This window comes from Apis cerana, linkage group LG3 (assembly GCF_029169275.1).
Source record: "Apis cerana isolate GH-2021 linkage group LG3, AcerK_1.0, whole genome shotgun sequence".
Taxonomy (NCBI): domain Eukaryota; kingdom Metazoa; phylum Arthropoda; class Insecta; order Hymenoptera; family Apidae; genus Apis; species Apis cerana.
Window position 1 is genome coordinate 6,667,976 of NC_083854.1, and position 26,287 is coordinate 6,694,262.

At 35.0% G+C, this 26,287-nt stretch overlaps 3 protein-coding genes and 1 long non-coding RNA gene across 7 annotated transcripts in view; 1 reads left to right on the forward strand and 3 right to left on the reverse strand.

Annotated features, from left to right (window-relative positions):
* LOC107998164 (somatostatin receptor type 2-like) overlaps positions 1 to 7,544 on the reverse strand; it is a 76,489-nt gene extending 68,945 nt beyond the window's left edge. For all 3 annotated transcript variants that reach the window (XR_009829141.1, XM_017057270.3, XM_017057268.3), the window contains exon 1: positions 1,917 to 7,544. The gene's annotated coding sequence lies outside the window, so the exon portion shown is untranslated. The remainder of the gene's footprint in view (positions 1 to 1,916) is intronic.
* A 1,961-nt stretch (positions 7,545 to 9,505) lies between these two features.
* Positions 9,506 to 26,287, forward strand: part of LOC114577587 (uncharacterized) — a 70,864-nt gene continuing 54,082 nt past the window's right edge. The window contains exon 1 of one of the 2 annotated variants that reach the window (XR_009829142.1): positions 9,506 to 10,105. This is a non-coding gene — a long non-coding RNA (uncharacterized LOC114577587). The remainder of the gene's footprint in view (positions 10,106 to 26,287) is intronic. The other variant, XR_003697768.2, reaches the window with a different exon arrangement.
* On the reverse strand, positions 9,998 to 12,128 carry LOC107998082 (uncharacterized). Its single transcript, XM_017057105.3, has 5 exons — positions 11,611 to 12,128; positions 11,344 to 11,534; positions 10,777 to 11,279; positions 10,610 to 10,715; positions 9,998 to 10,517 (listed from the first exon to the last, which is right to left on the reverse strand). Exons 1-5 carry the CDS (start codon positions 11,841 to 11,843, stop codon positions 10,261 to 10,263), a joined length of 1,290 nt encoding a protein of 429 aa, XP_016912594.2. The 5' UTR covers positions 11,844 to 12,128; the 3' UTR covers positions 9,998 to 10,260.
* The window catches only part of LOC107998218 (ras-related protein Rap-2a), a 32,054-nt gene continuing 18,677 nt past the window's right edge, over positions 12,911 to 26,287 (reverse strand). The window contains exons 2-4 of the mRNA XM_017057383.3: positions 17,667 to 17,777; positions 16,115 to 16,538; positions 12,911 to 15,418 (exon numbers count right to left, since the gene is read on the reverse strand). Coding sequence (XP_016912872.1) covers positions 15,119 to 15,418; positions 16,115 to 16,538; positions 17,667 to 17,761 — 819 coding nt within the window. The 5' untranslated portion in view covers positions 17,762 to 17,777 and the 3' untranslated portion in view covers positions 12,911 to 15,118. The remainder of the gene's footprint in view (positions 15,419 to 16,114; positions 16,539 to 17,666; positions 17,778 to 26,287) is intronic.

Sequence of the window (26,287 nt, forward strand, 5' to 3'; positions counted from 1 at the left end):
AAATTAAAATTTACTTCTCATTGCATTTCAATTCCTAGTAGTGTAATAGTGCTTATTCTTCCTTCATCGTTCGCCAAACAAACGTAATCCCTCCGACCACGATAATCTCGGTAATAAAACCAAGTCAACAAGCTCATTTTTTTTCAACTTCAGCAAACACATTCCTCATAATGGAATCTGTTTACGCGATGAACATATGCCGAAACGGTGCATTTTATAGGCTATGATCTAATTCCATGGCATAAAGTATAGAATAGGAAATATTCTCTGTCAAACTCACGTATTCATGGTCATTCGTGTAACGACGTGGCAAATGCACGGCTTGGAGAAAATCGTGAGACTAATAGGGTGAAAAAGAATGGGGTGGAACAGGTTGCATTGTACGCGAAGCCAGATAAAATAACAAACGACCCAGAAAAAGGGGAAAAGAAAGATGAAACAGGACGACTGAACATCGTGAATATTCTCTCGCATCCAAGATGAAAAGATGTATCGAAGCGTGGAACAAGGTCCGCCATTTTTTCGCACGTTCGCGCGTATTCGCGTTTCGAGTGTCACCTTTGACAATTTTCCATCCCGCATAGTGCGACCTCGATTATTACGAGTCGAATATGAAAAGAAATTCTCTGCGTTGGATTTGTTCAATCTTGCAAATAATTCGTCGTAATATGAGAAAAAAATTATTTTTGTAAGTTTAAGTAAATCTTTTGTGTGGACGGCTAATCAAAATTTTTGATATTCAATTTCTGATTTCAATAATTCCAATTTTAAACAATCTACAGCAAAATAAAAACATTTCGTGAAAAAAAAATTGATATATGCAAAAAATTATGAATTATCTTTTTTCTATTATAGAATACTCGATTAACAATGAGTTCAGTTCGACTGTAAAAATATAAAAATATAATTTCCAAAAAAAGAAAGTTTCAAGTACGGATTTTTAATAAAAATCGCATATAGAGACTAAAATTACAAGCTTCGACCTACTATATCTATTCAAAATACAATATGTTTCTATTATTTCATCGAGTCACGTGAAAAGAAAGTATCGATGGAAGTTTTTCAACGTTGTCCCGCTTTTCATCTTGATGAATATCCCGCCGAAATTCTAGTTTTCAACCAAAGAGTAAATAAAAGTGGGAAACGACTACGTACACGTGGAGCCTCGGTCAATACACCCTTACGGCTTTAAAAAGAAGGGATGCTCTCTTTTCAACCTTTTGCCGACGACGAGTTTACAAAAAATAGAATCGCTTTTAACATCTGATTTTTCCTCTTTCCTCTCATTCCGATCTTTCGACGCGAAAAAGAATCGTTCGAGATCGCTTAAAATAAATAAATAAAATTTCGAAAGCGTCGACGTCCGCCCGTATCAGTTAGCATGCAACATTTATGCCACGAATATGCCGTGAAAATGTTCGTTCATAAACACATGAATTATTCAACTCCATATTTCTTTCATACCACCCGAGTATAATTTCCACGCGTCCTGTAAATAAACGCGTCGCGTCGTCTCGTTTATTCCAGCGTAATATATTTTTAGAGAGAAAAAGGAAAAGAGAGAGAGAGAGAGAGAAAGAGAAAAAGAATCACAACGATATCGCGTGAAATCATCCTCCACGCACGAATTTCGTGTCTGACACACGCGTTTTACGACTTCGTTCAACTCTGTCTGTCAACGACCTGTTGGAACGTTAACAAGCTCGTGAAAGATGATCTAGTCCCACAGGAGTTTCTCTTGGATATATCGAGAGAGTTCAATCAGGATCCTTGGGAACGTGACACTCTCGTGGTCCACCCCTGCGCTCGAAATTCGCCCGCTAAATTCAAGTTTCTCTCTACCCATCTCCAATTTTACGACGTTCACTTCATCGATCACTTCGAACTTTCGCAGATTATTATATATCCCCTCTTACCTTTTCAATCCTCTCGATTCCTGCTCGAAGACACGAGTCGACCTGTTGGCCACATCGTTTTCCGCCGAATCCCGAACGAAGAGACGTTCACTGAAGGAGCTCGTGCACAGGGAGGAAAACGTCACGACGAACGAAGATAATAAATAATCTCGTATTCAGGGTCACGTGCACAAAGGATTTCGATCGAAATTCACGAGCACTCGAAGAACGGCGACTGAGTGCACGATCCGGATCCGTGTCGTCGCGACGTGTGGACGCGTACTGCTCGAAGAGACGCGGACGGCACGATCACTGGGCGTCGCGACGACGACAACGAACACCACCACGACGTCGACGTCGGCGTGTGATACTAGAGCATGGTCGGTGGTGGTCCAGGAACGCACGGCGGCTGCGCAAGCGCCTCGACTCAACACTTTGTCCGATTAAATTAAACCTCGACTTTCACCATTTCTTTTTTTCATCCTCCTCGCCTCCTTTTTTTTTCTTTTTCATTCTTATTCTCTAACCTCGTGGCTCCTCCTCCAAGGATTTCCAAAGATTCGAAACTGTTCCTCTCCTCATTGAGATTGCTGGTTTTGTAGCTGCTTCCGGTGATGGTGGAGCAATAATCTCGAGGGAACGGTAAAATCTCGCGAAGATATTGTCTCGTATATCCCTCCTTTTCCCTCGATAGAAAGATCTCTGGACTTTGTTGACTCGTGTTAATTACGTGTAATGCTCTTTTGGGGCTCGAAAGGAGTTCGTGGATTGCTGTGGAACAAATAAATTAGGTGACAAGATGCAGAGGATGCAGAAGAGTATTTATAAAGTAAGATAATTTTTGTTAAGTTGGAGATTCGGGAATTTCACACCAATTTTGCATAATTTCGAAATTATCAGATATGAGTGCGTATTTTTTTATGCAAAATTAAATTTATAAGTACGTGATAAGATACGTGAAGACGAAAAAATGTAGCTGCAGATTTTTGTATATTTAAATTTTGCATAAATGTATAAATATCCATAGTTTAGTTATAAATTTTCATCATAAGCAACTTGAAAGATTATTTTTATTATCTTTTTGTATTAGTAAAGTTTTTCATCATTTCCTTGGTCAATATTCCCTTTCCTAAATTATATCATTGATTTTAAATCCCTATAAAGTATCTCTTTTTAACTTTTTTTACTTTAAGATATTTCGATATATCTTGAAAAGTTAAAAAAGAAACGCCAGATAGACAATTTTAACTAAGGAAAGACGAGATACGGAAAGATTATAAAAGAAGAATTAAAAAATTTCCAAACGTGGAATGCTACTCTGTTACTTGATTCAAAGAATCAAATTTCGAGAAAGATATCCTTCCATAATCCTTATCTCCATAATGCCTGTCTTCCCAAACGCGGCACGTAACAGAGATTCAGCGGCAATATGCCGCGTACCGCTTTTCGTCCACCGTCTCAATCCGATTTCATCCGAGATCTTAGCAAAGAGACAAAGACCTTTATGCGACGGTACATCGGTTATTCTCGTCGTAAAATTTCGATTCGGTGAACTTGAATCTCTCTGGACGAGCAAGAGATTTATCTTCCACGTTTCGACGACATCGCGTCGAACGACTTACGAATCCCTTGCGGTTGATGATCGAAGGGTAACTCGACACGACGGGAAACTGATATCGTGCCATCACGTGGATAAAGGATATAATGGAAAGCTGCGTTTGTTCAATTGCGCCGATTTGCATAAGATCTGTGGTAGTCGGAGCAACGTTAAGGGAGCACATTCGTGGATATTTTCGAGGGGTTGGCGAATAATACTTTCGTAACGGTTGTTACGGATGTTACACGCAGAAAAGACACTTTGTATTCGTGAAATTTTCAGTGTTTGGTCGAATTACGGAATGCACTTTGCCAAAGTGGCGCGGTTTATTATCGGTTCGAACGTGGCTTGCTTAAAGAATATTACGTAATAACAACGTACGATGGAAATCTTCAATGTAAGTGGTCACGTATGAAGTGTGTTCAGTGATAAAATTCGTGACTAATGGCTTGAGATAATTCGAAGAAATCGAAAAGTTCCTCTGTCTTTCGCGCGCAAATTCCTGCAGATATTCAAAGCGGACGGCAAAAAAGGCTTTAGATCTTGTAGGCTTTGACTTATTTGCCAGAAAGCGCAATTTTATCGAACTATTGTCATTTATTTGTCGATAAATAAGCGAGAGAAATGATAAAAGTGCAAATCAGAGGAAGATATATAATGAATAATTCCGCCCACCGAGGAAAAACAATATAATTTTGAGTTTCGCCAAATAAATTCTCATCCTCGCTCGATATTCCACCAATATTTATACAAATCCTGTACGTAAATGCACGTTATTATCTTGATTCATAAATATTTAAATCAGGACGGTTTCGATAAATTTTAAAATATCGGAAAGCAAATGAGACATTTTATTTTGTACGATAAACGAAATATTCTTATTTATATAATCGCAAAAATTTCGTTCGATATTAATAGATTTTAATATTGTGGATTAGAATCAGACTCAATGTTGAATTATAGATTCCAATCTCGTATCAATATCTGTGGGAGTGCAATGGTAATTACTTTAAAGGATCTATGAGGTCGTCTAGCTCATTACCATGATATATTATTCCATTAAAAATAATTTACATTTCGATTTTCACCATATAATTACTAGTTTATTCTCCATTCGAAATATATGGGAGAATCAGTTTATTCTGAGTTTTCGTAAAATCGATTTAACAATTCATTAAATTTATCGATATTTAACAATAATCGTGATGTTAAATAAAAATTTTTTTTCTTCCAAATTCAAATCCTTTTGATTTAATTTTTAACAAAACAAAGGTGAAATTGAATTATAAAATGAGGAAAAATTAAACGCTGCAAAATTGGAATTTAATCTTAAGGATATATAAAGAATATATCCTATTTATACAGCCACTTTATCTCTTGTTTCGAAATTATTCATACCAAGATAAACGAGTAGAAAATAAAATAAAATACGAGGAAGAGCCACGATAAATTTATTTCTTCGAGTAATCTTAGGAACTCTATCTCTTGTGCTGTTTTATTGATTATACCTGATATTTTTTTTTAATTCCCTTGCATTTCCTCTTAAAAGGAAGCGTTTCAACGATGTTCAAAACATCGACAGACGATTCTTTAATGGAAACTTTTGCCGCTCATCCTTTCACAGCAAATATCTCGGCTATTTCGGTCGAACTTTTTTAAAGATTATCACTAGTTCCTTTTTCCTTGGAAGGAAATACTTCCAAGATCCTCCGTTCGTATCGATAAATTTTCTTTAAAATGTACGATCAATTAAAACGTCGGAATTGAGTTGTGGAATCATTAATCGACTACTTTCTTCCACAATGTGTGCTGTGGACGTCAATTTCCAGTAAATCTCTGAAAAATATTACTTAAATCGCCACCGTGCCATACCATGCCATACCAACCGTGTTTTCTTCCCCTACATTTTTGCTACTGCGCTAATGCAACTCGTCGCGTCCAATATCGAGATGTACTACTGGCAGATCCTGTACACTTTACAATATCTTTCTCACGTCTCGTTTTCCGTTTCCATCATAAATCACTTCAGGAGGATAAGAAATCGCTCTTTTTTCCTTTCAAAAGAAATATATCCTGTTAGTTCACACCATTGCGTTAATTATACATTTTTTTTCTCGTTTAATTAATTTCTTTCCAAAATAAGCGAATCATACATCTAATGATACATCAATACATCGTGCAACTAATTGAGATATCTCTTTAATAAACACTTACGAACGAGAGAACCGTATAAATATCAGGTTGCGTAAACATAGTTTCCAACCCCTCGATGTCGATAAGAAACGATCCATTTGTTAATTACTTTTTTACCCGGGAACTATTTTTAACGATGACCCCGTGCCGCGATTATTGATTTATTCGACCGAAATATTTTTGCGTTTCGAGGAATAGGGTCGTCTTCCTTAGAATAAGGTCATATTCTAAAAGAGACTTATCTTAAACGGGGAAAAGAACGCGAGAAGAATCTGTCGATGCGTCGGACATTTTTAACTTTCTTCCTCTCCAAATAGCGTGTTTTTCCGGTTGTTTATCGGAACGGGGTCGCTGATAAATAACCATAAATCGGTATCGATAACGTTTTACAGTAATATTCGTTTCAATTTACGACGCCGTCACTGGCGTCTTTATGCCGTACTTTCGGCACAAGCACACGTTTTCCCTCGCATCGCAACAAATTTATATCAATTTTTATAGCCAATTTTTGTATCTACGATTGAATAGCGTCATAATCAAAATCTTGACAAATGCAAGAGAAAGTTTTTCTCCAAAATCAATTTTTCTTCCTCGAGGGATCCTCTTTTCCTTTTCTTTTTTTTCTTCTTTCTTTCTTTCTTTTCTTACGAATATCGAAGAATAATTTTCTCTTCTGAAGAGAACTTTTCTGAAAATTTGAATGAATGAATTATCGCTTGTCACTCTAACGATATACATCCGATATGAACCTTTATAATACAACGATGATGATACGCGCGAACGCGCCACGATAATGGGATGGAGTTTCCAGGAAAGGTTACCGGAACGACCTGGAAGCCTTCAATCTGGCCAACTTCCTGACTGCACGACGTGCACCAACTCACGGATGTAGACGCAATCATCGCGCACACCACCTTCGAACAATTGGCCCTTTCGTCCGGATACTTGGCGAATTTACATGAGATTCGTATCACGTTGCAATCTGTGAAGAGATTGAATCGACCCTCCCTTCTTGTGGAAAGCCGTTCGATCATAAAATCCGCGCGAAAGATGATTAGGTTTAAAAGAATGCAATCTCGCGGTGTATCGAGATCAGTGATAGACCAGGGAATGTTTTTCTCGAGTAATTCTCAAATATTTGTTTGAGGATCGATGATAATATCGACGTAATGTCAGAAATATCGAAATTATTCGAATTATACATTTCTCGTTTACAATAATTATTAATTTGAGTCATCATATTAAAGTAAGATTCGATATTGCATCGATATGAATTGAGATCGAAAATGAAAACATAGATTGCATTATCAACAAATAATAATTTTTAATATTTTAAATTGCTCGAAAGTTATAGAATCAAAAATCATTTGATGTCAATACAATTTTAAGAAAAACTCTTCTGAATGTTTTCATAAGAATCTACAAGATCGCATTAAAATTAAAATTTCGAGTTGGAAGCTCAAGTATTTTATAAATGCTTTTATAAAATTCTATCAGAAAAAGATTTCTTTATTAAGAATTGATAACTGTTTGATGAACGTTACGACTCATTAATCATTGACAAGGCATAACAATAAAAATTTTCAGGTTGGCGGTAGTTTGGTAAAAGTTTCTTTTCTCGAGAGCAGATTTTATTAACAGGAAGAAGATCGTTAAACGTGTTAGAATCGAGCGTGTTTTATGAGCACTCTTTTTCATGATAGAGCTACCAATGTCTATCAGGATGTTGCTCTGCTCGTAAATTTAGTGGATATTATATTATATAAATTTAGTGGATATATATTATATTATGGCTATTCGGTTTTAGTATTCGTAATTTTCCTCCCGAACTCTTGAAGAAATCGAACGCTTCGTTACAAGAAAAATTTTCTTATAAGACGTTTCGCATTCTTCAAATTTGTAAACGAGATCTTGGATCATTTAATTAACTTTGAACACTATCAAAGTTATTCCTTTGTAATCATCGTTTAATTAAGAGAATAATATTTTTGCGTCTTCATTTTCAAACTGGAAAATTGTTAAAGTATTCGTGAGATGGACTCGAAAATTTTAATTTTAATTGAAATATTCAAATAGTTTTAATAGTTTAATAGTTTTAATGTTATAGTAATAAGTTAATAAGTTTGCGTCTCTTCAAAAGATCTGAATTTGAAATTGACAAATACTATTATGTTTTAATATTCAATAAAATCATTGGAAGAGATTGAAATCGATCGAATGAATGTCGCGCGATGTATGAAATCATGCATGAAATTACGCGTAAATCGAAAAAAAGAATGAAATGTTTCCAGAAGTTATACAGAGACAAAGCAAGACAATATAAAGATGAAATTACACGAATTATCAAACTTTCTCTATTCGATCAGCGTAAATATTTACACTGTTACGTTGTTAGTTCCGCAATGATTATCTCGATTGGCTGGCCTTTTATCTTTCTACACAGAAGAAGGAAATGCGAAAATTGTGTCGTGGACGATGTTTAAATAAAAACTGTATTATAGAATCGTACGTTGAAAGGTTCGTAATTGAAGAACGGATTAAATTTCATCGATAGACGAGTGCACAGATATATGTGTGTATCTATCATTGTATCAGTACACGAGGAATCGTGTATCATTCGATATATGTATACGATTGCAACCCATATAATCGGAAATATTATTTATCTGTGAAATTATCGACACCTCTAGTTTCGATACACGAGAAATGATGTCGAATATTGGAAACGATCAAGCGATGGAACGAACTTTATGAGTCTCGTTTCCTTCTCCTCTTACAAACGTGATACACGCTTTTCGAAATCGATAGCAATAGATTGTGATTGCAAAAAAGAATGATATCAAAAATATCACGGAGATAGTGAGCATTGTGGCGCCAGAATCCTATGAATCGAGTTAATCTTCATCGTCTTATACAACTATATTATACTATCCATGGCTAATGAAGTATTGAAACGAGACATGACAGAAAGAAAGGATGTAACGTAGAGTAAAAATAGTTCTATAATCAGAGAGTTTGAGAAAATAAGGGAACAGAAAGAGAAAGAGAGGAAAGCAGAGAGAAATAAGACGAAAGTTCTACGATAAGTTCTAAGTTAATTATAGTAGTTTATTTTGCTTGGTCCTTTAATTGATCGATCATGAAAGATAAAGGGTGCCAGAAGAAATATTAAGTCTAGACTTTCAAGAGAATATTGCCATTTTCTTTGAGCAAGTGTTATTAATCGTACAATTGGAACAGTTATGCGAATACATGGCTCTCTGAAGTAAATTGTATATACACGCTGCTTTCTATTAATCCCTATTGCGTTCGTTGCTACCCTGAAATTAATCTCAGATATCTCGTGATTAGATTCGTTGCAAAAGGATGAATGGCTCGATGCCGGAAATGTGAAAGCAAATTTAACTGTATAATACGATATCGTACGATGGTAAATCCAGTTAGCCATCGATTAAATTCAAATTTCAATTTGTATTTTCGTTTTTGATTGATAATAAAATATAGATGCAAAATTATTTGATTTTGTGATTGCATAACATTATTTTTATCGACATCAAATTCGTATAAATATAGAAAGAAAAAAAAATAAATAAAAATAAAAGATTAATTATCAATCATTTGTTAATCTTTTTCATATTAAATATGGAAAATATAAATATAAAATAAAATATGAGAAATTTTTATGATAGATATATACATGTATATTTTTACAAAAAATACTTCTTCAAAATTTAATTTTCATGAGTTCCATAAACTTTAGAAACAAAGTTTCTTTTCTTCAATACTTCTTAATTCACATTACCTGTTATATTATATCAATACTACGTTGATTAAAAAGTATCTATTAAATTAACGTAAACTTTAATTTATTAACAGAATATACATAATGATAAATTAGAAAAATTATTATATATTTGAGTGATTTTTATCCTTTTATTAAGAAAAATATATTTGTTATATTTCTATTATATATTCCATGTCTCTAAAAATAAGAATAAGCGAATTATACGAGATTTCAATTATCCAAATTTCAAACATTTGAATCTCATTGGTGGAACGAAATTAACCAATCAAAACGAGACTAAGAAAAAAGGTTCGGTCAAGCTTGATTTGACGTCCATAGTTATTATAATTTTTAAAATAAAGTAGAAGTGATTGTAAAAGTGATTCTATAATTTCTTTTCTAAAGTTAGTGATTCTGATTTTGATCAAAATTAACGATAGTGTGAATACAAAGTTGTCGTTCGTGATAAAATTTATTTACGGATAATACGTCGTTCAATTTATGTGAAGTTAATTGAAATTTACTTCATTATTGTTGTAATGTACAATAAAATTTTATTGAAGTCTTTAATAATTCCAACTCAATCAACGATAATTGCTCATATCAAGAACTCTACACTTCAACATTACAAAAAATGTACGTATTACAAACAATTCTGTTATTTTTAATCATTATATATAAATTACATATCAGAATGATAATGAAGCAATATATTCTATTTTACATAAAAATATTTAATCTATAATGTATAAAATATTGTATTTATTTATTAATACATAATCGATATTTAATTAAACGCAATTAATTGCTTTATTTATATCTGGGGTAATTGTTTTATCTGTATCTGTAATAATTGTTTTATCTGTATCTGGAATAATTGTTTTATCTGTATTTAGAATAGTTTCTTTATCTGTATTATTTATAAATATAGATCGAGGTTCCATTATTTGTGCATAATTTAATGTAATTGTATCATTCGTAGTTTGTTCTACTGTATCTTCCATAATTGTAAATTTTCCTATTGGTACTTGCACTTCAGATAAACCTCCTATAAATAAATATTTTATTATAAATAATCAAAAAAATATAATAATAATTTCTTTTTTGATATATATATATATATTAATAAAAATCACATACGTAATATTTTAAGAATATATACTGATGTTTCTGAACAATAAGATAAAATCTCTGCTACAATAAAGTCTGATATTTGTGGTGTATAGTCTGATCCAATTTTGAGCATCTAAAAAATAATTAATTATATATATATACGTATTATAATAAATGTTAATATTTTAAATTACCTTAAATGCAATGATATCCTTAAGTTGTGGTTTTTCTATCATAATTGGATATGTTTTGAAATCTGTATTTAATAACTTTTCTAAATTAATATTATTAGTTGAAACTATGCTTTTATTTTCATGAGATTGTATTTTTTCACATGAATCCTGTATTCCTTTTACTTTAATATTTGTAAAAGTAACAGGAGTAGAATTATTACTTAATGATAATAAATTAGCTAATTCATGAGTAGGTGATACATGAGTTGTATTAGTTCCATTCATTATTTGTTGACATTTAGGTTTTCTTTCCTCATTATTATCTTCTAAATCATTATCTTCTAAATCATCAAAACGAATATGTTTGCCAAAAGGAATATCATAAGAATTAATAATCTTAGGTTTGTTTAACTCATTTTCTTTTTTTTGTATCACTGTTTCTTCAGCTGTTGTTTTCTTTTTTTTATGTCTTACACGTTTTCTTTTTGGGCATGTGAAGAGATTTGTAGATATATCAAATTCTTCTATAAAATTTATATCAAGAGATTTTAATTTGACTATATTAATTATTTCATTATATGTTCTTACCATTTTGAGATCTATTCATGATACTTGATATTTTCAATTCCTTTTGACATGAATTTCTAGTTTCATTTGGTCTCTTAAAACTATTCTCTAACTCTGGTATATTTTTCTCACTTGGTGAAATTGTAAATGAATCGAAGTGATTATTTATAGATAAATCAAAATGGCTATTTAATCCAGATCCAGGAGAAACCCTGCAACAGTTTTGTATAAATAATGCGATAGATTTTTATATATATATATATATATATATTTTTTAAAAATTCTCACAGAATTGTTTCATTTTCTTTCAAAATGCGTATATTCTCGCTGGGTGGTAAATATTCGTTTTCATTTAATAATAAATGAAACGGTTCTTTGATATTCAACAATTCCGTAATATGCTGTTTTAAATGATTAATTTGAAACATATTTGTACTGTCGATAAAAATCCAAGAAAAACGACGCGCATCATTGTAAAATTTACATAAATCGAGTTTAACGCGGAAATTCGGCTGAAACATATTTTCTTTTAACGTTTCACTGATATCTAGACAATCGTTTACCGAGTTTTATCGAAACGTACCAAGACTCATACGAAAATAAGCGTTTTTTAGGTTAATGTACATTCAGAAATTATTATTCTTTTCGAAAGAAGAACAATATTTTATGCTAGTTAATATCAAATTTATTAATAATTATATAATTAAATTTGAATACATGAGAAAAAATCCATTCATTCATAATTCATATTTCTTTTTTAATAATAATAAGAGATAGAATAAAAATTCACGAGCGCCATCTCTACGATGTCTACAAAGTATAAGTATAGACAAGGAGAGCAAATAGTGGGAGAAAGACAGAGATAGAATAAAAATTCTGATATCAGCGCCATCTCTAGAGTGCCGCAAATGAAACACAAATTTAAACAAAGAGAGCAAATAATAGAAGAAGGATAGAGATAGAAATAGGTTAAAAACTGACATTTAGCGCCATCTCTCGGTTAAAAAATTTTTATTCAAGGAAAATTGTTCTATAAATACTCGAGAGATGGCGCTGAATCTCAATTCTGAATTCTCTTTGCTCTGAAAAAAAATTTTCTTGGCACTCGAGAGATGGTGCTGACAGTCAATTCTTACCCTATTTTCATCCTTTTCTATTATTTGTTCTCTTTATCTATATTAGTTTCGTGTGCATACTACAGATGGCGCCAGCATTAATATTTTTACACTATTTCTGTCCTTTTCCATTAGTTGCTCTCTTTGTCTACACTTGTTCCTCAAAATTTAAAAGATGGTTCCAATATCTAATTAATTTCATTACATTCTTTATCCAATATAAATCGAATCAAAGTTTATTTTTATTAAAAATTATATATAATTCTACGCGTTTATACGTTGTATATTCGCGAATTTATATATTTCAATTAGTTTTTTTATTTATCTACAGAATCTTACTATACAGGATATTATATATACTATATCTTAATCATAATTTAATGCAATAATACGAAAAGTTTTTTAATATTTTATCTTACAAGAAAATTTCAAAGATCGGGAATAAATCGAAAGAAAATTTTCAGAAGAGGAAATTGAATATGACACTCATCTTTTATTTAATTTCTGGTAACGCAATGATATAAAGTCAAAGGCTTAGACTACTTAATAATTTGTCACCACATATTTCCTCCGGATCTATTCTAAAAATAATTGCAATCGTGTCAAATACCACCTGCCTCCGAAACTCCGTATGACGTAGATCCATTGTTGTTCTTATCTTATGATATTAATAGATCTTCGTAACTTGTTGTTGGATTGTTCGCACGTTTGAAACCGATTCGTCTTATTACAACATTACAACATTATTAATCCAAGTAACAGGAAATAATTGCACAGATCGGGTAAACGCACGATCTCAGCGAAAAGTTCGTCCAATAATTAGAGAATTTGGAACGATCGAGAAACGTATTGATTTGATTCTCGAGATTGCGAGTTTTTTTTCTTTTTTTTTTTTCTTTTCTTTTTTTTCTTTTTACATTGAAATAATAATTTTATCCCGTTATCGTGATGCGCGACATTTTTCATTTTGATCGCGTTGAAACGCGTTAAATTACATGGCTGCTGCTTAATCGTATATGTAAGTACTTTATGTAAAATTATACCCAATGTGGGTTTTCGATTCAACGAGATATCCACATCGCAAGGCTCTTTTATTTACATAGAATTTCTACCATTAAATAACACTAACGTGTATATTATAGATTTTTTTTTTTTAATCTGAATAATATATTCGAAAAAACGTGACATTTCTTCCCAAACGATAAATTATACTATATCATGCGATATATTATTTAAACGTGAAATCGATAAATCTTTCCATCTACAATATTACAAAATCGATCAACGATCGTTGCACGATATTTTCATTAAAATTTATAGACACAACGTTTATGTATATCTCTCACGTTTATCTCAATCAAATGACGAAAAAACAGAAACTCGTCGACATTCTACGATTCCCGTTTTTATCCACCGCGTCAATTACAATGACAACACAACTCAACCTCAAAAGCTATATGCGATCGAATAAAACTTTTTGTACGTTTCATTTTTCACCTCACCTTTTTCTTTTTTATCGTTAACGCGGTTAACTCAGATTCGGAGCAAAGGCAATCGGCGTACAATGCGTGAATTCACGTTCATCGTTTCACCTTAATTGACAAATAACTCGATATTTTCGCGGTAAATGATACTTTTGCCATTTTCCATTTTTTTAGAGATGGACGACGGGATGTAACATGTCCCTCTTCGCGTGCCCTTTTTATTTTACAATAAATTTTATAATAAATCGAACCAATTGCTTTGAAATAAATCATATATATATATATATATATAATAAATAAATATAATAAATAAATTATATATATATATATATATATAACACGAGGGGATATAAAGAACAGCATAGACAATTGCTCGATGTAAATTCAATGGAATGTAGCCAATAAAACTGTTTTATAAAACGTTCTTTGGCCGTCAATGGATTCGTAAATGGATAATAAGATAGTGAGTGAGTGGGCAGTGGGGAACAACCCTGAAATAGGATACCTTTGTAAGATACTTGTTGATATATCTGCAAAGATGGGAATCCCTTCGGAATAATTCGGAATAATTATGTTCAAGCATATTTCGATCGGCGGTAGAGGGTCGTTTGTTTTCAGCTCGATACCTCTCGTCGATCCGCAACTTGAATGAAATCGGTAAATAGGTGTGATGTTTTGCATCGAGAAAGGGGGAGCAAGGATGATTTCTTAATTAAAACGAACGACTGGGTCGTCACGAGGAATAATCATCTTCTGTATTATCCTTATTAAAGTCGCGATAAAGCGCGTCTCTCCATCGTGTTCGTCATTTCCTCTTCTACCTAGGAACGAGAAATTCTCAATTTTTCGACGAAAAAATTTTTTACTTAACATCAAGTACGTAGATTCACTCGCTATTCACATCGAATTTTCGAACGATAAACATCGAAATAATTTTTTCTTTTCTTCAATCGGGAAAAACCAGCTAGACTCTCGATTCAAGATCGTATATTAATCTAATAAATTTCTTAAAAATCGAATGAGAGGCCTGCACGGGACGAAAGTTCTCTTTCGAATAGAAAAGAAATCCTGTTCCTATCCTATCATCGTTCGTGTTCGATGGGAGCGTTTCGAACGGTCGGAGAGAATCGGCCTCCATCGTCCCTTCCTCCTCTCGAATCAGGTGAGAAACGGTCGTCAATGCCTTTGGATTTTCGTTTACGACAGTATGCAGGAATTCCTCTTCGACTCGGAACGTTCACGGATCTGCTGCAGATGCTGCAGCTGCGCCGGGGACGGTACGTGAGCGCTGCTGCTGCGGGAATTCAAATGCTGGGGCGGTGGCAATGATTGCCTGCGGCGACGTCTCAATGCCGGGCTTAGATTGTACTTCAGCTTGGCCTGGATCAAAAGCTCCTTGAACACCTGTGAAATGTTCAAGTTCTCTTTCGCTGACACCTCCACGAAACCGTTCTCCCATTTCATCGTCACCAACTCTCTCGTGCTGTCCGTATCCACCTGGAAATGCACCTTCGATTAGAATTGTAGCGGGGAAGAGAAATTGTTCCCGATTAATCCTTCAAATCGAATTATATATTTTATATATATGTAACTAATTATTCATTAAAAAGGTAGACCTTTTCGTATCTTTGTATTTTTACAGCTATAATAATTTCTAATAAAGTGTCCAACTTTTAATTTAAATTCATCGATAGATAATTAATAATTAATTAGACTTTTACACTTTTATACAATCACGATTTTATTTATATATATAAATATATATATATATAATATATATATATAAATATTTAATAACTAATAATTTTAAAAAATAAAAATTCACAAGTATAAAATTCTATACTAATATATAAAATCATAAATTAAATTAAATGAATAATAATAATTTAGCTAATTATCTAATTTATTTTAATTTAAAATTGAAATATCAAAAATAAAGCTTCTAACTTTATAAAAAGATTTAAAATAAATCTATATTTCTCCAATTTATATAATTTAAATAAAACATTATATTTTCAATATAAAATTAATTAATTTCAATTTATAAATTAAAAAATAAAATTATATAAAAATCCATTTATATAATTATAAGATACGAAAGAGAAACGGGTTTTTAATCCTCTGGAAACAGTTGTTCGGAATAGCAATAATGTTTTAGATAGAGAAGATAGTCCGCGTGGCAGGCAATGTTACCTGTTTCTCGGTGTCGATCAAGTCGACTTTATTCCCGACGACGACGATCGGCACCGCCCCCTTCGTGTTAAGAATTTGCGCCCTCAGCGTCTTCACCTCGAGGAACGTGTTGGCGTCGTGGACGTCGTACACGAGGATAAACGCGTCCGCCGACTTGATGGACAGATCTCTCATCGCGGGGAACTCGTACGAGCCGGATGTATCCAGGATGTCGAGGGTCAATTGTATACCGGAAACGTTGAAATCCCCGTGATGCATCTCCTCCACCGTCCTCTTGTACTTGGGGGTGAACGTGTTGTAGAGGAACTGATTGATTATCGCCGACTTCCCCACTTTCGCCGCCCCCATCACAACGATCTTGTGCCGTATCGAGCTTTCCGCGTGTTTCCCGCCACCGCTGTCCGACTCCGACAGCCTCTCGTTCCTGAAATTTATTTATAAAACTTCCGGAATAGTCAAAAAGGAAAATCGAAGAATACCATAAGAATATCCTTCTTATATTTAAACCGGTTATTCGATTATACTTGAGCAATTCAAGAAGAAAGATTTATGAGAGAGACTTTATTCGATATGAGACGCGTTTCTAATAACGATCTAATTAACGGATTGAATTGAAATAGGAATCATACCAGAGCGAGAGTTAAATGAAACTTGGTCCTCTTCTCACGGCCATTTTTCTTTGGCGCGAGGTAACGGTACACCTGAGCGCGAGGGTGTTAATAAGACAGGAAACCGCGTCTCATATTTAAGGGGACAACGTTCCAGGGAGGAGAATAGCGCTAACGAACGTTAAAGATCCCCTTTCACCACGAGTTATCGAATACGTTGTTTTGTACACGCGAGCTCTGAATTTCTGAGCCATTTACTCCCCCCTCTCCCAGAATATACTATATATAGTCGGCCAGCATCGCGGTGGAAATTGCGGCGACGATGATGGGCGCGCACCGCCGCTTTTGCATGCACCAGATAACAACTGTTCCCTAAGTATCTTCGTAATCATCCACGCTTATTACGTGGAGGAGGAGAGCGAGACGCGGTTATTACTTGGCCGTGCACAAAGGAGAGGAGGGCGCGAGCTTCTCTTTTTGCCAAGAACTGGCCGCAAAATTAAAGCTCTGGCCTAAGAGTGGAGTCAAGAGGGGAGGTCAGGGGATCGAAGAGGGGGAGAAAGAAGAATGGAGAGAAAGGGTGGAGAGGGAGCGAAATATTGCGAAAGAATCTTTCCAGAACTGTTTCTCGAACGATGGAATACGCGCTTTACCTTGGAAATTTCTTTTCTTATCCGCGTTTTCAATTCTTTTTTTTTATTGTTGTTTGTCTCGAACTAGCATTTCACAAAGATTGAAATCAGTTTGCATTTTTGTGAAAAGATTCTCGTGACTCTCGTTCTTCTTTTTTTTTTTGAAACAAGAGAGAAAAGGGTAGGAGTAAAGATACCTCGGGGACGAAAGGAAGGAGGATTCTTTTTTTCTTATCGGAGGAGGTGAAGGATTTTCGAGCGCGAATAAGACAGATTTGGGGAAGGAGTTGGAAGATATATAAATCTTCTTACCTAACGTTTTTCGTCGTACCATCTTCCTGGCCCTCCTTCAGCGACGATGGTTGTAGACTGAAACGACGCCGAAATTGATGCCGGCCTTTCATCATTTGTGCAGGGATTTTCCTATAAAATAGACGTAGAAAAAGAAATACTTAGATTAGCGAAGGAAGAGATAACTCTATAGGAAGTCCGTATTCGTTACAGCGATAGGATCTTGTATTTCAAATAGCTAGTGGATAATCTTTCAAGTATTTGCTCGAAGCTAAGGACGAATCTAAATCACTTCTTGGAATGGTTTTACGATACTTTTCACCATCGAGTCTTGATTAAATAGATTTAATCATTTCGCGAATATATTATATATTCGAATGGATACTCGTTCAACAGGTACTTAAACAAATTGACCATCATTTTACGTAAAACGGATCTTTCACATTAAATTTAATTTGCTTTCGTGACCGCATCTCATTTACCGATATAAATATTTTCTTACGGCAAGAAGAAATTGCAAACAACATATCGCGCGCTGGATCGATATTAAATCGTCAAAGGGGATATCCATCGTATCCATCGTATCGTTAAAAAAAAAAAATCACGAAAATTAATCGCGAAATCCGTTGGCGCGAATCGGATAAACTTACAAAGGAATAACGCGCGTCCATTATTTCCCCCATCTTTTTTAATCACGCTTCTATTCAGAGATGCTCCTCCTGTTCCAAAAAACCTTCTTAAAACGTTTGTTATTACGTTATAAAGCGAGCGTCGAATTTAATTCTCCCTTATCTTTCGTCCCGTGACTTTCGAAATTAGTTTGCGTAATTCGCAGCCGTGGTCGGGGACAATTAACTTTGGGGACGAGATTGGCACGTCTCGAGCGTGTGTACGCGCATATCGTTAAAAAGTTTGGAACAGTTGGCGCGGTCGGCCAATGGAACCGATTGATCCACCTACGTGGATAGGCGGATAGATGTTCACGTTTCTCCTGATAAAGTGGAACGAGTCACACGTGTCAAATATCGTATCGATCGGTAGTTTAATCGCGCCACGACAATCGAGATTGTCGATACACGATGTGAATCCATTCGGTGGATACGTGCCTCGCTTCTTTCGATACCCGCGAATCTAATTTCAACGGGAAATCGGGATTTTGTGGATTGGATCGAAGGAGGGAGTATCGGTGATTTGATGAGAAATGGTTGCTTGAGGAAATGGGATTTAGAGGAAATATTTATGGTTTTCGTGGTGGGTAAAGATTCGATCCAATGTTTTACGTAAATTTTTCGAATGTCGTATCCCTCGATTGTAAGATCCATGAACGTTTTGAACGAAAAATGTACGTAAAGTTTGTCTTCCGTATTTTATTTTAAGGAAGAATATTTTAATAATGCTGTTTTCCTTGGGAAAGTTTTAATCATCGTGATTAGACGATACAACAGTTCGTTTTATAATTAATATCTTATACGTAATATTCGTTCGCACTTCCCGATGAAAATTATTCAAGTGACGGTCATCTTAATTTCCTGTTGCTTCTAATTTTCTCATTCCAATGTAACTTTAACGTAAAGTTTCTCTAGCAAGCCTTTCTTCCCTTCTGTCCCGATTTTTCTTGGATTAAATATCTGCCCTCTGAGCAACCAAGTAATCAGCAATTTGAAATTCTTGGTGGAAGTTTGTTGTTCGAAGTAGCGAACATTCATATTTTCATATTTTCAACGAATCGCGAGAATTGATGTAAAAATATTGGGACGGATGGAATTAATGAAGATTCAGTTGCAATTGCCCAAGTTTTTATCTTCCAATTATTTTTTGAAAGATATTAGTACATACGTTAATCTGATAATATTTTTCCTATTTTTCGTCTTTCTTTTTTTCGTAAAACAAAGAGCGAGCCGCAAAGTTTATGGAGGAATGAATCACAATTATACAAAAGCGAGATTATTCTTATTTAAGTTTTGATAACTAATCCACGCTTCGCTCAAATCCAAAAGTCAAGCATTTGTCCGATTTTCCAGGTTTTTCCTACAGTAGAATTCCATTTGTACAAATCTTAATAAATCAATATAAAAATCCCTTGCTATTTCCATAACTTGTCGTTCGAATAACCAATATTCAGATTTTTTCGGATAATCAAGAAAAATCAAATTTTTATCGATGATTAAAAATTCATTTTTAAATATAACACGAGAGGAATAAATTAACACGATACAACAAATAAATTAATCCATTTTCAAAATATCAGCGTTTAAACATTGTCGATAAACATTATAATTTAAATAAATACTTATCCTTTGTTCATAATTTGATCATAATTTCATAATTTTCGAATAATTTTCGACCTTCTATTTATATTGCACGACTTTTGTTTCTCCCGTCGTTTTCTAATCTCGATTCGTCCGGTTTCCCAATTCCCCGTGGATAAACACGTGGAACCCACCCTTACGAACGTTCGCAGCCGCGTAACACAATTTCCCATCGAGATAAACGATACGCGTGTTCCACGACGTGCTCCTCGTATACGTATTTGCTAGGAAACAAGACCTGGTAAATCGATAGACGTCCACCGATAATTTCCTGGCAACCGTGTGAAAACTTGATATCACTTGTTTTGATTGTACTTTTCGAGTTCGATGCAACGTACGTGCTACAACCCTGCCCGTACTATTTACGTAAGATCGCGTATTAAAGGAGGAAAATTTAATTTTCACGAACAAGGGGAGATACTTTTACTCGCGTAGTAGTTTTCATCACGAGAGAAAGCATCTAAACGTGCAACGTCGTATCGAGCAACGATAAACCGTTTACCGTTTCGTTGAAAAATTTGATGGAATTTTTCACTGTCTAAAGAAAAAAAAAAAGAAGAAAAACAGACACGATTTTGAGCAATTTTACAGGGTACGCTTTAAGATCAGTGCGCGCATTGTCTGCGAATACTGCGTAGGAAGCTCGCCTCCAGCCATTATATTACATCCAACGCTAAGACACTTATAGCTAAGACAATTCAAGTTAAAGTTCGTGTTAATATCTCCTTTCTAACAACGCAGTAACTCGAAGAGGTTTCCATTTCCTTTTTGACGATGAAATACATTTAATCACGCAATCGAAACTTTTCGATAAAAATTTTGGATATTTCTCGACGATATTTTTTCAGAATTAATGTCTTGGAAATATCGTTTTCTTTTATCAAAGCCAATATATTTTGTTGACTCGAAAAATGGTACGGAATGCATCTAAAAAACATAATTCAAACGCGATAATTTTGGACAATTGAGAATTAATAACCTGGAAACATCGCTTCCTTTAATCAAACTATTTATTAAAAAATTCGAACGATCGAGGCAGTTCGAACGAAAAAGAAATTGCTTTAATAACTTTCGAAATATCATTCACGACAGAATTCGAACTTGCTCGCAATATTTTTATATCGTCCATTTCGAAAGTGGTAAAATAAAATTGCTCGGGGGGTCGATCCCGGGACAGTGGCCGGGCTGCGTTTTAATCTTGGCCCCCTTATTACGCCCATAAAGCTTCCAAGCAGCATCGAGTTATCGACTCACGAGTATCGATCAACAATTCCCTTCCCCCTCGATATTACGCTCGTAAACCATCGATCGGCCGGTACAACTTTTAATCTGGTTCCTCGAGAATTTATCTCCACCGACGCGTTTTCGAATTATATTGCATATAGCTCGATATCGATGCCGTTCCGCGTCTCCGCCTCGGTTAATCAGCCCCGTCAAAATCTATTTGCCCGATTCCCTTCCCTGATACGATTCGTATTTCGATACGGTTGTCACGCGATATAAATGGCAGTAATTAGGGGACGTGGCACGAGCGTACTAATATATGCGTCCCGATATTTGTAATTAACCGTGGGGAAGCGATATCCCTCTCCTGGGAGACTTGGCAATTACGCTTCTTTCCGAGCATTCCCAATAACCGGGAATCGGGTTTATTATTAGAAACGGAACGTGCATCGTAGACGACGCCGGGCTATTTCCAACCTTCGACCTTCCTCGCCGAAACGTAATCTCCCACAGATTAAAACGTCGTTCACGAACGAATCAATCGCATCCCTCTCGATTTCAAACGCGAGAACGTAAATCCCATCCACGAAACAAAACATCCTTCCCCAAGATGATCGAACCCTGGAAAAAAATATATCCTTTGTACGGAGTAATCGAACGCATCTCGAGATCCCCCTAGGAGGATTTCCAGGAATAATCCTCGGCTAAGTAGATTCTAAAGGGAATTCTCGTTACACTTCCGTTTTCTTCGTTGGATGAGAGGTGAAAGAGCATGTTCAGTACATGGTTTCCGTAGTCGATTAATCCATCGCATCCAGCCTCGTCATTGGATCGGAGATTGATAACGTGTGAATCGTCGTATCGTTCGAGAGGATGAAGATTATGCCGGAACCGGGTGATACATTTCGGATCGATATTCGAGATTATTCTGGAGGAGAGAGGGAGGAGAGAAAGAGAAAAAAGTAACGCGGATAAGTGCGTTAGGTGTTATTGAGACTTTATTGTGCCGCGTGATAAAGTCCTCCTAAAGATTTATTGCCAATATGCTCTCCCCTTTTATCTAAAGCTTCGAAGCTCTCGATTGTTTTTTCAACGATACAAATATATATATATATTATATTTGTCGAAAGTGGATGGTTTGAATTGGGCCTCCCCATATGTATTCGTCGATACGAGATTGTCGCAAACGAGATTCGAATCGACGAAAGGAAAGCGAATGGGGGTAAAGAATGGAAAAAGAATAGAATAGATATAGTTTCGGTGAAGGAAATTGACGTGCAACCCTTGAACCGTGCGTCGTGGCTCGACGCGTCCACGGTGTGACATTAATTAAATTCAATGACTGCGTTAATGCCAGCGTTAACGGCTCGCTGAAAAAGTCACTTGACTGTTTTCCGATAAAGGGTGTCGCGTCGGTTTAACGTTGAATCCAACCTCCGACAGGGATAACCGCTTGATCTACATGTGTATCGGTAGGAAAGCTCGACCCTCGTTAGAGAATGAATTTTATTCCAAATTAATTCCTTTCCCTTTTTTCTCTCTCTCTCTCTTTCTCTTTTTTTAATAACTCGAAAACGTACTATTCCTGCAGTTATAAAAATATTTCTGCATCCTTCGACATAACGATTCAATTAATTTCCAAGTTTAGTTTTCTCGAAGTTTAAATCCAAAATTTAATATTTAGGAATAGTAGAAGGAATACGTGTCTCGTTGGATTACAGGAATTTAGACAAATTTCGCTTTAAATCAAATTTTCATTTGATTTTTAAGAAATTCATTAATCATTCAAATATTTCTCTCCATTTGAATACAAGTCTCTTTTAAATATTTCGTTTCCTCGAATTTATAAATAATATTTCGTATACGGATAGATTTGGAAAAGATGCTCGTTGGACTGTATTTCGAGAACAGTCGAATGTTGAGTTATTTCAAAGGTGGCAGAATCTCGGACGGAGGTTCCAGTTGAAACCTTTCGCCTCGATTCTTCTCGAGGATTCTATTCTACTTTTTCTTTTTTTTCTTTTTCTTCTTCTTCTTCTTCTTCTTCTTCTTCTCCCCCTGCGTGTGATTTACGGTGGGTCACGAGGGCTTTCGGATGTTGAACCGTGCAAGTAATTTCGATTTCGCTTCAGGGATCGTAAGAATCGTAAAGGTTAATTCCTGGGGCCGATTTATTTTTCATTTGGTACACGTTCGTGGCAAGTATTTCCCCGAGTGAACTAAACTTTCAGACCTTTTTAAACTTTTTCTCCTTTCGAAAGGTTAACCTCGATCGAACGGATAAGGATAATTAAAGGAGAAGAGGAGAAAAAATAAAATTGTGGATTTGGAATTGGATTTTCGTAGAAATTTTCGCGATAATATATTTTCTATTTTGTATTATCGTCGAATTAACTTTGCCCGAGCGACAAGGATAGTTGTACGGACGAAAAAAATATAAAATTCGACAATCCAATGATTTTTGTTTTGACATATCCTTGAGTTAGTTCCTTTCCTTTCTGTGCAATAAACGAATATGTCGGAACCAGACTTTCTTCTTCTTCCTCTTCTTCGCAGAGAACGATGACTCTAATTACGATCTCTTAACATTCTCGTAACGGAGACAAAGGGTTTTAAGAAAATTTCTGATAATTTAAGATTTTAAGAAGAAAAGGCCAGCCTCATTATCTCGACTTTTCTTCAAGAAATAAAAATAGTCTTCATTAACCGGCACTGCTTCTTCTATCCTCGAGCGAGTGACTTTTCAATTAAGGAAATTGCACATGCATATTCATAAAGAATTCGTATAAGAGTAAGCATTCTCAACCGTTTAAAACTGCGCGAGATCTGTTTCTCGCGTAACAGTTATTTCCCCGAACTCCCATTTATTGCTCGATTTAAAATGATTTTACCGTCGTGATATTTTATTATGCAACCGATGTTGAAAACGTTAATCGTAAATCGAACGTCGTTTCATCTTGGAACGATCGCGATAGGAAGCATAAAGGGTAGACAGCCGCTCGTACAATCCCTTGTTTAAGGTGTGCTCACGCTTCGATGGAAATTTTTATGCAATGTGAAAAGGCCTGGCCGCAATACCGTCTCAAAATCCCGAGCCATTTTTGCCGTCATAAAGGTGTTTACTAGCGGCAAACACACGTAAACACGGTATAAATGGCCGGAGCTTTAGCTAGAAAATATCTTTATGAACCTTGGCCTCGTGAATTTAGCATGTATAGCACAGTTCGAGGCAACAAGTTCGCGACAATTTCTCTCTCTTTCTCTCTCTTGAGTTTACACGAGATCCTTTCTTCCCTGTGATCGATCGTTTTTCACGATTTCTCTCAACTTTTTCTCTACGCTCGTTCAAGATTGATTAATTGTACGAAATCTTATTGTACAGTTTCTATGTTCTCGAAATAATGGCACGAAAAAGGATGAACAGAATTAAGTGAACACGAAATTTTTCAAATTATTTAAACTGAATCATTTCTATTATTTTATAAAAAAAGAAAAGAAAACGAAAAAGAATTTTTTTATAAGATAGAATGAATGTAATATGTTATTCTGAGAGAAGAAATGAATCAAGTGGGGAAATATTAAAAGTTTGGATCATGGAAAATAATAAAAACAATATGAAATGTTTAATATGCATGAACACGATGAATCTTTAATATTTTATCAGTATTCGTTACGGACTTTGAATCATTTCCATTTATTACTCACCCATGTAGTATATTAAAACTGAATAAATTCTGGAAATTTTTTATAAAAATAATTGCGACAATCTCATCAAGTATCACCATAAACGTTTTTTAATATTTTTATCAATCAACTCTATCTCTTTCAGCATTATAACATCCATTATATTAAGATAATATTCGATGAATTTTTCAAATTTATTTTTCCAACCTAGTTCTATTTTCAATTTACAATGTTATTTCATTTCAATCTTCATCTCCATTTATGCGAAGACCTGTACACAAATAAGATCAATGTTTAGCAAAGATATTTTCGAGATTTTCGAGACTTGGAAAATTTTAATTTATTGTATTCGAAACTTGCACGGAACAATCCCTTGCAAACCTGCAAACTTTCGAATAACTCGTAATTTAACACTAATACCGAACCAAACTACTCTTGAACCTACTTATTCTATTCAGAAAAGGACAGGCCAGATATATTAATTAAAACCTGTGTACGACTTTCAAATTCTAAATGTCATTTTAAATCTAATGAACGGCGCAAAGTCCATAAATTACTAACCAACAACAGATTCCACCTCTTGGAGCAAATATTCCTAACGATGGGCGCGCTAACGGACGAGAAGTTTAATTAATTACAATGAAAACATAGAGAAAGAGAAAGAGAGAATGGAGGAGGGACGGCGAAATTACAAGTCGAACCACGTGGGGTCGAGGAATAACAAGATATCCGCATTTCAGCCGAACGATATTTTCCTCTCGCTGAGTTAGCCGGTTTATTTTCTGAAAGTAACGCGTGGAGGAACGATTCCTACTGTGACGTCTTCCTGTATCGGTAACGTGTCTTCGAGGGAAACGAGATCAATGAGAGTGAGAGAAAAGATGGAGAAAGAGTGAAAGAAAGAGTAGGTATGCGAGTATTTGGAATTTCTGACTCGACAGGACGCCAGAATCTAGGAAGAAAAAAAAAACTGGAAGGGAGAAAGCATTCTCGCGCACCCTCTTGCTCGTCGCCGACGTCTGAACTGGATCGGTGCAATACGACGAAACCCGACAGCATGGAGCCGGCCAGTTCCGTCTGACTTCCTACGGTCGTTGCTCCACTTTGCTCGTGTATTCATTCTATGTCCACTCTATACATACATCCTCACACAGAGCACCCTGATTATCGTCCAATACTATATTCTAGCTCGTACGCACACCCTCTTTCTCCTGCGTCGCATCGCGGCGTGTATTTGTTCGTGAAATTACGCGCCAACTTTCACCCAACTTTTCGTAATCGTATACACGCGACGTTTTCGTCTGAAAGATATATAGTGTGCAGAAAAAATAGGTAGAAGGACAAGAATCTGGAGATTGAAACAAAGGAAGGAAGTTTATGGCGTGCGGAATATATTCAGAGGAAATAGAGCAATATTGTTCTATC

Bases quoted from the DNA above. Each gene is read 5' to 3' on its own strand.
- LOC107998082 (XM_017057105.3), bottom strand. From the start codon at position 11,843: ATGTTTCAGCCGAATTTCCGCGTTAAACTCGATTTATGTAAATTTTAC. The intron at 11,535-11,610 runs GTGAGAATTTTT...AAACTGTTGCAG, and splicing joins AAAGAAAATGAAACAATTCT to GGTTTCTCCTGGATCTGGAT. The intron at 10,518-10,609 runs GTATGTGATTTT...ATTTATTTATAG, and splicing joins ATATATTCTTAAAATATTAC to GAGGTTTATCTGAAGTGCAA.